The sequence below is a fragment of the Euprymna scolopes genome, chromosome 29 (genome assembly GCF_053919585.1).
Source record: "Euprymna scolopes isolate OS-2025 chromosome 29, ASM5391958v1, whole genome shotgun sequence".
Classification (NCBI taxonomy): Eukaryota; Metazoa; Mollusca; class Cephalopoda; order Sepiida; family Sepiolidae; genus Euprymna; species Euprymna scolopes.
The window spans coordinates 64,355,873-64,367,802 of record NC_136510.1 but is presented as its reverse complement, the minus strand read 5'-3'; the positions used below and the strand labels follow the sequence as shown (position 1 = coordinate 64,367,802).

Below are 11,930 nucleotides of genomic sequence, written 5' to 3'. Positions count from 1 at the left end.
ACCAGCAAGAAAAACATGCATCACTTCTAGATCTGTTTCTGACCACAGTTCCCAATGATTGTATAACGAATGCTGACAGCCCACTTGGGAACGCTGATCATGCAGGTTGAAATTGCCCTAAATTCTAGAGCCAAAACTGAAGAGCCAATGCTCAAAACAACGAGATATTATAAAAAGGCTGACTGGGAAGCCATCAGAGATCTTATCAGAGATGCCCCATAGGGAAATATTTTTTCTCTTCCTGCTGAATAGTGCGCAAACGAGACCACTGAATGATTCAAAGCAGCAATTGAAGCACATGTTTCCATGCGGAAATTTTATAGCAAGCCCCATTCTCCTCAATGGTTTACTTCGACTTGCACAACTGCCATTGCTCAAAGGCAGCATGCATACTGCAGATTTAACCGACATAAGGCCAGTTCAAACAGACAGAAGTACATAGAAGCTAGAAGTAACGTTAAGAAAGAAATAGCGACAGCTTAGAGAGAATTTACTCAAACCACTAAAAAATGCATCGAAGCACAAAAATTACGAACTCGTGACTTCTAGAAAATCTACAACAGTGTAGTAAATAATGGGCAATAAACAATTCCCCCACTAAACAATAATCACGAGTTTGTTTGCTCAGCAACCAAGAAGGCTAACATACTTGCCAGTCAGTTTGCCTCAAACTCCACACTGGACCCTTTCAACCACCCCCTAACTGACTTTCCTATGTGGACAGATGCCATGCTAGACGATCTGAAAATCACCCCTACTCAAGTGCATGCTATCATAAAAACCTTGACACTTCAAAAGCATGTGCACCCGATCTCATTCCAGCTGTGCTATTAAAAAAGTGCTCAGCCGAAATAGCTCCAGTTCTCTCCAAACTCTACAACAAATGCCTTAATGAATCTTGCTTTCCGGGCTGTTGGAAAACTGCTTCTGTGGTACCAGTATTCAAGAATTCTGGCGAAAGAACTGACCCATTAAATTATCGCCCCATTAGCCTCCTCCCACTTTTTGCCAAAATATTTTAGACCTTTATTAATCATGCTCTAGTCCATCACCTTACAGATGCTAAACGTCTGACTAACCAACAATATGGATTTAGACAAGCCTGTTCCACAGCAGACATCCTAACTGTAATCTCTGAACGTATATACCATTTACTGGACAAAGTGGGGGAGAGAAGAGCGGTAGCTCTAGATATATCTAAGGCTTTTGACAAAGTATGGCTTGAGGGTCTCCTCAGGAAATCAGATCATATGGTATCACTGGTAGAATACTTAACATAATTAAATCCTTCTTAGATAAGAGAAAGCTCCAGGTTGTCCTCGACGGTTATACATCTAAACAATATAATATAAATGCGGGAGTTCCCCAAGGGTCTATCCTTGGACCTCTATTGTTACTAATATTCATAAATGACTTCCCCGACAAAATTGCCTCTGAGATGGGTATATATGCTGATGACACCATGCTCCATAACAGACATGACAGGAAAACAAATGAACACATATCTAGGGAAATGGTGAAAAAACTAGAGGATGACCTCCAATCTATAGTGGAATGGGGACAAAAATGGATGGCCATGTACAATGCCGCCAAGACTAAACTGGTTTCCTTCAATAATTACAAGAAACCTTCTCTACCACCAATAGCAATGGCCAAGGACTCTTTATCTGAGAGTACATCTTTCAAACTCCTTGGCCTAACGTTCACAGGAAACATGAGTTGGAACAATTACATTGAAAGCATTGCCAGGACCGCTGCGAAGAAGGTAGGCTCTCTCTACTGTGCTAGAAAATTGCTAACACCTGAACATATCCTCTACCTCTATAAGGCCACCATTCGCCCATGTATGGAGTATTGCTGTCACATTTGGGCTGGTGCATCTGCTACTAGTCTCTCGCTCCTAGACAAGGTTCAAAGAAAAGTCGCCAATCTAATAGGCCCTGAACTGGCATCTAAGCTTCAGCCTCTGTCCCATCAACGAAATGTTGCATCCCTCTGCCTTTTCTACAAGTATTTTAATGGTGAATGCTCTGACGAACTGCAAGCACTTGTGCCCCCATGACGTAAACACCCTCAACAAACCCGACAGGCAGCTAAATCCCACCCCGACACAGTTGAGATCCTTAGAGGTAAAAGACCTTTCTACTCCAGTAGTTTCTCCCTAGAAACACTAGACTTTGGAATTACATTCCAGGTCCCTGCTTCCTCAACTGTACTGACGTGCAGAAGTTCAAGTGTAACGTGAACCGATATCTTGATGCCCAAATCCCTACATAGTACCCTAGTAGTTGTTTCCCCTGATGGTAGCCCCCTACACCAAAGTGGCGATGTGCCTTGTTTGGGGTGAAAATGTAATAAAAAAAAATCCATTTATAGGAGACTAAATTAGATCTGTTATTTCTGTATGAAACTGGTATTACCTCGTCAGTTTCATGATTATAAGATTATTTGAACATAACATCAAAACCCGCCCCAACACAGCTACACGTCCTCTAACAGATTTTGTTAATATTATTGAAAAAATTTCTGACAAAATCGACAATATTCTGACTGATTACTTTATTGCTGACATTCATATGTGGTAACTTACGTTGAGTGATTCACAACCATGCATATGAGCATTTTACATACTTTTTGATGAAAAGGCAACATTTTACATACCTTTTGATGAAAAGGCAACATTTTACATACCTTTTGATGAAAAGGCAACATTTTACATACCTTTTGATGAAAAGGCAACATTTTACATACCTTTTGATGAAAAGGCAACATTTTGCATACCTTTTGATGAAAAGGCGACATTTTGCATACCTTTTGATGAAAAGGCGACATTTTGCATACCTTTTGATGAAAAGGCAACATTTTGCATACCTTTTGATGAAAAGGCGACATTTTGCATACCTTTTGATGAAAAGGCGACATTTTGCATACCTTTTGATGAAAAGGCAACATTTTACATACCTTTTGATGAAAAGGCAACATTTTACATACTTTTTGATGAAAAGCCAACATTTTACATACCTTTTGATGAAAAGGCAACATTTTGCATACCTTTTGATGAAAAGGCGACATTTTGCATACCTTTTGATGAAAAGGCAACATTTTGCATACCTTTTGATGAAAAGGCAACATTTTGCATACCATTTGATGAAAAGGCAACATTTTGCATACCATTTGATGAAAAGCCAACATTTCTACTTAATGTTGATGGCATTTTGCAAACCGTTTTGACAGTTTATCTATTTACTTTTCTCCACAGGGACCACCAATCACTCAGTTGTCTCGATTAAATGAAGCTTAACAATTCGCCTCTTTCCATCGTAGACGTTTCTGATACTCAATGGCAGATTTGGACAGCTTATGATCTGATCAAAGTTTGGAGAATAACAAATAAAACCTTAATAATCATTAACAGAACAAAAATGATCTCGAAATCTGATAAAGATAAAATTTTCACAACGAAATTCCACCCTTTGTGATCAGGTCTACCAACTGCCAGATTTTTCCCACGACCAAAAACAAACAAAAAAAACAACAAAAAAACTGTAGATGACATATGAATAAATATCCAGGATGTTGCCTAATTTATAAAAAACGATGATTCCAACAAGACAACTAGTCTTGATAACACTCCCGTCAAAGTAATCCAGAAACTGCAACCAGAAATAGCTCCTATCCTTACAAAGCTATACAATCATTGTTTAATAGGAAACTTCACTGGTCTGGCCAGCTTCCTGTGCATTATGAATAAATTGATAACCTCTATAATAAATAAACCAATTACACAGAACCAATCTACTTAGCGAGAAGCAATATAGATCTCGTTCTGCAAAATGTACTGATGACGTACTAAAGTATCGCAAAGGATCAATTAATCTGTCAATAGAGGCTTTGTTTTTAGAGTGATACTTCTTGATATATAAAAGGCCTTCAAATTTTACTTCACAATCTTGTTCACTGTGCAATATTTGAAAATGTTTCATTTTCTCTCCTATAGGCTAATTAAAATGATTGTTGATGGGCAAAAGTCTGAAGCTCATAATTTTAATGTTGGCAAATCTCAAAGATCCATTTTGAGCCTCTTCTTGATTTTCATAAATGATCTTCCAAATCGTAGACTGAAATCATTCATCAATATCTATGCAGATGACACAATGACATCAAAGAGCACTGATGATCAGGATCTTTCTGATCTCCATCTTTCCTAAAACTTGGAACACGTGGTATAATGGGTAAAGAATGGCTTATTACTTTTAATACCCCCAAATCAAGCTTGTTCTTTTTTCACCACCAACACTCTAGTCCTTATTTCTCCCTGGTTGAAATAAATGTTTCTCTTCTTAATGAAAGCCCTTACTTGTTAAGCTCCATGGACTGTCTTTTATTCCTGACATAAAATGGAAGATTACATCAAAACTGTTGTTAACGTCCCTGGAAAAATGGTTGGATTATTCTATTGCTCCAGAAGATGCCCCACTCCTGACACAATCCTCTATCTGTATCAGAGCCAGATTCATTCTCAGATGGAGTACTGCTGCCATATCTAGAGTGGTTCTGCTTGGCACACTTTTTCTTGCCTTGACAAAGAACAAAACTGACTTACAAAATCTAGTGAGAAATGATCTTGTTTCTGTCCTATGTACAATTTCATACAGAAGACATATCACTAACTTATCTTATTGTATCCTTATGTTTATGATAGGTGCTCGACTCAATTCCTACCCATCGCCCCACTCCCTACAGAGCATTCACAGCAAAGACAAATCTGGCTACAACCATGGAAAAGTTTACTTTTTCTTGTAACGTGATTGACCTGAGGGAGCGATTTGCCCCTCATTGGAGAGGTTGAGATTTCCCTGAGACCTAAGAAAAACTGGGTAAATATGCTAAAATTGTTAAATTAATCCCGGACGACAGCGAATATCGAAAAGACTTGAATTGAAAGATATATAGATATATTTTGTTTTATTGTTTGAAAAATCAGATATATATTTTGTGTCATTGTCAAACTCAGAGATATAATTGTTATTTTGTGTTAGATAACAGAAAATGCCAGAGAATGTAGAAACGAGAGTGTACTTGCTGGCCTGAAGAACCCCGGCCCAAGTGTTCTGAATGACAGCCGTTGACCTGGGAGGTCATGGGAATAGATATCATTTTGGGTCTCAGATTTCAAGACTGGTAATATTGGCTGAACTGCACACCCGCAATTTGCATCTGGGGAATCCCCCAGACATGTATCCTTATTTGATTGGCTTAGGGGTTTTTCCACCCCGACCCGGAGTATATAAGGCCGATGTCCCTAGAAATTAATCAGATTGGTGCAGAATCTCGAGATAATAATATCGCTCCCTGAGGATATGACCACCTCCCCTCTCCATTTTGCCTGATTGCCATCTCCGAAGAAGAATAATAATTGTAAATTGAAAAACGGGCTAAGAACTGAATTTACAACTGCATTAAGAACTTGGAGTGTACATATCTGTAAAAAGTTGTAAATTTTGGTGAAATTAATTTTTTAGTAGAATAGAACCCAGTTGTCTGTTTTCTTTCTTGCGTATGTGAGTTTCATTTCTTTACGCTTCCAGAGAATTCTACACCGAGGCATTCGGGATCAATGTGCCAACCTCTCAGAGAACCAGACATCACGAGCCAAAATTTTCAAAGACGATCAAGGGTCCTTGCTTGACTTCACCAAGAGAGGCGGGGCACACTCCTTGTCTGTAACAAAGACTAAATGGAACTTCCATGAGCAAAGTTCCTTTCATAAAGCCTCTTATCTGTGGAACAAAATAACATGAAGCTGTTTCTTAGGCACATGTCTTAGACAGAAATTGACTCAGATCGTTGAAAGTTTTGTGCCATGCATTAAGATATTACAAAAAAAAAAAAAAATTAAGCTATACGTTCCGAAAATTTTTATAAAGACTCTCCCATCAGCAGTAAATAATGAGAATAGCACTTACCCCCTCTCCTAACCCTAACCCCCTCTCCACTTCTATAAAATACTTTCCCTCTGTCACCTTGTTTTATCTCTGATCGTCCACTGGATTTGTATTCGAAGGAAAATGTACCTATTTACTATGCCTCCCCACGGGACAGAGTTAGACACCAGGGTCGTTTTTTAACGTGGAGAAAAGGTGAAGCAAAATGTAGTAGGCAAAAAAAAAAAAAAAAAATCAGGAACACAGATAGGAAATAGTCAATACCGCCCACCTCTAGAATAGAGGGAGTTCTTGGCTGTAATAACCGTTGAGAAATAAGAAGAAGGAGACAAAAACAAGAAATAAAAAAAAAAACCCCAGAAAAAAACTCGCTTCTCGCAGACACGTGGTTCGTCACAAAGAACAATCCAATCGCCAGAACCACCTGTACACAATCTGCAGGACCCTCCTGACTGCTTTCCAGCGTCATGCCTTTATAGTGGCTGGGAATTATATATTTGTATAATTGCGCGAGAGCAGACGCGATTCTACGAGAATTGCATGGGGTCAACGCTAATAAAAACCCATGGACGCCATCTTGGAAATTTCTCTTCCGCTCAGCCCGAAACACAACAGACGTATCCGAGGTAAGCTCTCTATTTCCCCTCATTTCGGTTATTGCTAATTCTGCTACAGTATTCGAATAAGTTGTTTCTTTTCATATAACTGCCTAATCGAACTGTTATCATTGGAATATATTAAATGAACAAGTAATCTTATCCAATTTTATTTACGAGAAAAATAACCTTCTAAGTCATCCACTCAGCTGTCTCTTCGTACACAAATTATTTACTTCTAATATCAGAACAAAAAATGTTACTTCTAATATCAGAACAAAAAATGTTACTTCTAATATCAGAAAAAAATGTTACTTCTAATATCAGAACAAAAAATGTTACTTCTAATATCAGAAAAAAATGTTAACATAGAATTAATCTAGTACTCGTTAATTCTAAAATCGAAACAAAAACTTTAAAAACTATTCGGAGGTAACATACTTAACTCTAGCATTATAAAGAAATGTCAACGTTAAATACTCGTATCACAAATTTCACTATTTGATATAATTATTCCAATAGATTTAACTCGTTAAGCATGAACTCGAATATCTCTAGTTCATATAACAATGTTATAAATTGTAGATAATGTATGACGAACCGGTCGCTGTCGTGTCCAATGCACAAATGAGACTGCGCCTGCGTGATGGGACGGGAAATCCGGTTGGTACTGATTTGCATGAGTTGGCGCCCCCGCGGTGATAGAAGACGCCGGACTTTTGTGTGTGGGCGGCATTCTTTCATTTGCTTGGTGAAAGAGATTTCGAGCTGTTCGTATCAGTTACGCGAATCGAGGACAGGAAGAAAGGACAACGAGAACTGCAAATAGAACATACTGATTCAATATGACTCAAGTAAAAGTAAAGAATTCGCACATAATTTGACAAAATAATACAAATAATTCGCCATTAAGAATACAAACCATTGTCAATTTTACAAACGAAATAGTTGCATGTGTCGCTTAAAAAACAAAAAGAAAGAAACAACAACGAAGATACATCAACGTAATGTTTATTTTATCCAGCAATTGAATTTTTGTTTCCTTCATTCCATTCGTTTCATTATTTTCTTTTGTAACGGGATTAGGATATATATATATATCGTAGTCCTCTACAAATGGATTAAAAAAATCTTGTCTTTCATACTCATTGTTCTACTTACTTCTTCAGATCATTTGAACGCAGCGAACACTTTATTTGTTATGTTATCTAAAGCTCGGGCCCTCACTACTCTCACTATAGTTATTTTTGTCAATTGTTCTTCACGGCGACTAACTTGCAACCAACTTCTGTTGGGTCGTAGTAAATTTTCCATCCATTCTGTCAACATTTATCGATCACTTCTTCGTATTTCAATTTGATTGATTCGTTCTATCATACTGAAAGCTACGAAATAATGTTGTTTTATCTTTTCAGAATGTAGTACTACTTAGCATGACGAGTCCTTACGCTGATGAAACGTGGGCACCTGATGAAACACCTTAATTATAATATATTTTACACTCACATATTGAGCATTGCTGAAGAAAATATTGAAAATATATACACAATTAGTCCTCGCGTGAAAGCGCATGGCACAAACTATTTTATATCTATTTCACGTAAATACTAACTGCGCTTTCGCTTGCCTAGACTATAATTGTCTGTGTTTCAGATTTCTCTTGTATTTGGATGTTTAAAATTTTTATCTTAATTTTTTTCGTTATGCACTAAATTTTTTTAATGAAACCTGTACGAAATATGTTCATGATTTTCTTTTAAATACTTTTCTTTTTACAGGAATTTAAAATATTGCATTTAAAGAAAGTTATTTAACCTTTCTGCTTCGAAGTTTATTTTTTTTTTATTTTTAAGGCATTACATACAATAGTTACATAGATAGTTACGTAAATAGTTGCAGCGTTGCAGCAGGAGTAGAAATATATATGAAGTGTGTGTGTGTGTGTGTGTGTGTGTGTGTGTGTGTGTGTGTGTGTAATGAAAAACTTCGATACGGAGTGAACTTTAAGAAGCTTTATTTTACTAAGAACAGACGCGAGAACGAGACATGTTACTTCGAGAAAAACTCAGTTCCGGAGAGTAGAAACGGAAGTTAAAAAAAGTTAGAAAGTTCTTTTCTGTCAGCACATTCTTCGCCGCTCAGTGAAATTCGGGGCCGCATGACTTTCAGGGGGCACAAGACTTCAAGGAATCTCAGGAAGGGGGAGGGTCTGTTTAGGCTAAACATAAAAAAGAGAAAAGAAACAAGTTTAAAGCTGATAGTTTTCAGCTAAATATGGAGGGCTGTGACGGACTCTTGTCTTCCTCTGATAATCTTTTCTATCGATCATCGGAGAATCCTCTAGGATGGAGTTTTCGATCCCGCTAGGCTGAGGATCTGAAAGGTTAGATTCCAGAGGTGCATTCTGCAGCTGTTCGTTCTCCATCTCCGGATATGGTTCTGCCTCCAAGCTGCTCAACCTATCACCCAATGGCGATAAGTGGCGTAAGGATACCGTCGTCTCTCGTCCATTATCAAAACGAACATGAGCATAGTTCAGATTGACTTCGAGTAGGTCTACGGTCTCGACCAGGGGCTCATATTTGCTTCCACGCACATGCCGCTTTAAAAGGACAGACTTAGCCAGGTTGCAATAGAATCTCCAGTGGCCGGTTTCGACTTCAAGGGGAAGAGAAGAGTCTATGGCTACTAGGGATGATTTCGCAATTTCTTTCTTCAGTTCTCTAAAGGCGTTGGTTTGTTCCTTAGTGATAGGAAACTTGGTAACTTTGGTAAGGGAGTGCAATTTCTCAGAGAAGTTGGATATCCATTTTGAATAATGAGAAAACATTCCCATCGCTTGACGAAGAGAAGGAAGGTCTGGAGGAACAGACAAGTCCATCAAACCTTTGAGCCTGTCAGAGTCTGGTTTTACTGAACATTTGCTTATAGTGTACCCAAGCAGGTCTACAGAAGCAAGAGATTTTCTCCACAAACTGTAACATTGTTGATGTAGGCGAAGGTTCCTCCTAGGTCCTCTCGTTTGATGATATCATCAATGACTCGTTGGAAACTAGCTATTCCGAACGGAATCCGACGAAACTAGTAGAGGGATCCAGAAGCTTCGAAGGCGGTATACTTTCGTTCTTCCGGTTTGATGGCAACTTGATGATAGGCACTGGTTAAATCAAGAGCGCTAAACACTTGGTAAGTGGCAATCTCATTTACCATATCCTCCATTCGAGGAAGAGGATAAGCGTGTAGGAGAATGAAACGATTTATCGTTTCGGAGTAATCCACAACAAGCCTCTTCTTATGATTCTCGGGAGACACTACAAGAGTTTGAGCTCGCCACGGAGATTGAGAGGGTTCTATAATACCTCCCTTTAGCATACGAGTTATTTCTGATTTAATAAATCCGGCATCAGGTAGGGTATGTCTCCGGGAATTAACGGCTATTGGACAACAGTCGGCGGTTAGGTTTTGTAAAGAGAGAGGGGTAAAGAACATTTTTAATGGCGGTTAGCCCACAAACAGAGATGAATTTAAAAATTTATGCCCGAGTATAATGTCACTGCATAAGTCTGCCATAATCGACAGTTTGATATTATTGCACACCCTTCCCTTCAGACTGAGAGATACAACACAATGTCCAAGAGTAGTAGATGTATGAGAACTGCTAGCCATTAAGATTCTCTCCGAACTTGGCAAGACTGCTAACCCGAGTTCTTAACTTTATCAGGGTGGATGAAATTTTCAGAGCTCCCGGCATCGACAAGTATACTCATAGGTTCACCTCTGATTTTTTCCCCATAAGGACGAATGAAATAGACTTTTTGAGGAATTAAAACAAGGAACCGAAGAAGCAAGAAGAGACTCACCGTAATTCGTAGCAGCCGCAGTTGGAGATGTACAGACACGTGCAAAATGCCCCTTCTTCTTGCAGTTTTTGCATATCAAGTTTCTGGCGGCACAACTCGCCCTGTTATGCTTTGGTTTTCCACAGAAAAAGCATTTCTGCCCTGGGAGTGTCGCTGCTGTGGGTTGCTCCCCATGCTCAGTCTGGTTGTTCTTGTCCTCTTCGTTTTTAGCAGCAGATATGGACGCAGTCAAAGAGTCTGACTGGGCCCAAGGCGATAGTTGTTTTTGAGCGATCTCCAACGTGAGCGCTTGGTCATACGCCGTGTGTAAGTCGAGTCTCTTGTTTTCCAAAAGTCTTTGTCTTATGTGGGATGATGAAATCCCGTTTATGAATGCATCCCTTATGTATTCGTCCCTCGTCTGTATGGCCGTCACGGCCTGGAATTCACAGTCCTTGGCAAGTTCTTTCAATGACTGTAGATACTGAACCACACTTTCATTTGTTCGTTGATGACGAGTAACCAATAAATGCCGACAGAAGATGATGTTTTTGGGTTGAACAAAAACCTCCTCGAGGGCGTTCATGGCTGTCTGATAGTCGTTGATGTCCGAGATATATTTATATATTGTCGGAGACACCAAGTTGATCAACAGGTTTAATTTCGACTCGTCCGTAAGTGGTGAACCGTTAACCACTTCTAAGAATATCGTGAACGACCGCTTCCAGTGTATCCACTTGTCGGCAGCGTCCATTTTTGTGGGATCCAAATCCAGCCGTTCGGGTTTCAGGAAATTCTCCATTGTTTGTGTTTTAGTTGTTCTTAGTAAAATAAATTGTAATGAAAAACTTCGATACGAAGTGAACTTTAAGAAGCTTTATTTTACTTAGAACAGACCCGGGAACGAGACCCGTTAGTTCAAGGAAAGGAAGAGAAAAGAAAGAAAAACTCAAGGGAAGTAACTCACTTCCGGAGAGTAGAAACGGAAGTTAAAAGAAGTTAGAGATATTTTTTCTGTCAGCACAGTGTGTGTGTGTGTGTGTGTGTGTGTGAGAGAGAGAGAGAGAGAGAGAGAGAGAGAGAGAGAGAGAGTGAAACAGAACTACTATTGAATATACTTAATCAATGATTGTTTATAACGTAATTTGAAGAGAAATTTTTAATACTAACTACGTTACAAACAATCATTGATTAAGTGTGATGAGTGAAAAAAACACAGAAAGCCCCCAGAGCACTACTGCAAGCATTAGTTAAAACTAAGGAGGTTCCTAAAACCATGTTTCCACCCCCTCGCCCATAAGAAAAAAACAAAAAACAAAAATACTCAAGATGCCACAGGAGCGCTACTAATATAGTTATAAATATGGTTATACTTATATACTGTATATTTATGTTTAAGTAAGTTTTTTTTTTAACTCGACGTGGTTATATTTGTAAGTAAAACACGTTACAATAACACAAAACACAAAAGCTCATCATCTAAATAAAAAAAAGTAATTTTTCTTGCCTTTGGTTATAGTTATGTGTTATATATTTATGTTTTTATCAGA

At 38.5% G+C, this 11,930-nt stretch overlaps 1 protein-coding gene across 1 annotated transcript; it reads right to left on the bottom strand.

The window, feature by feature from the left end:
* Positions 1–10,312: 10,312 nt before the first annotated feature.
* Positions 10,313–11,182, bottom strand: LOC145252337 (uncharacterized). Its single transcript, XM_080111741.1, has one exon. The coding sequence runs from the start codon at positions 11,180–11,182 to the stop codon at positions 10,313–10,315; it is 870 nt and encodes a 289-aa protein (XP_079967867.1).
* Between the last annotated feature and the right edge of the window lie 748 nt (positions 11,183–11,930).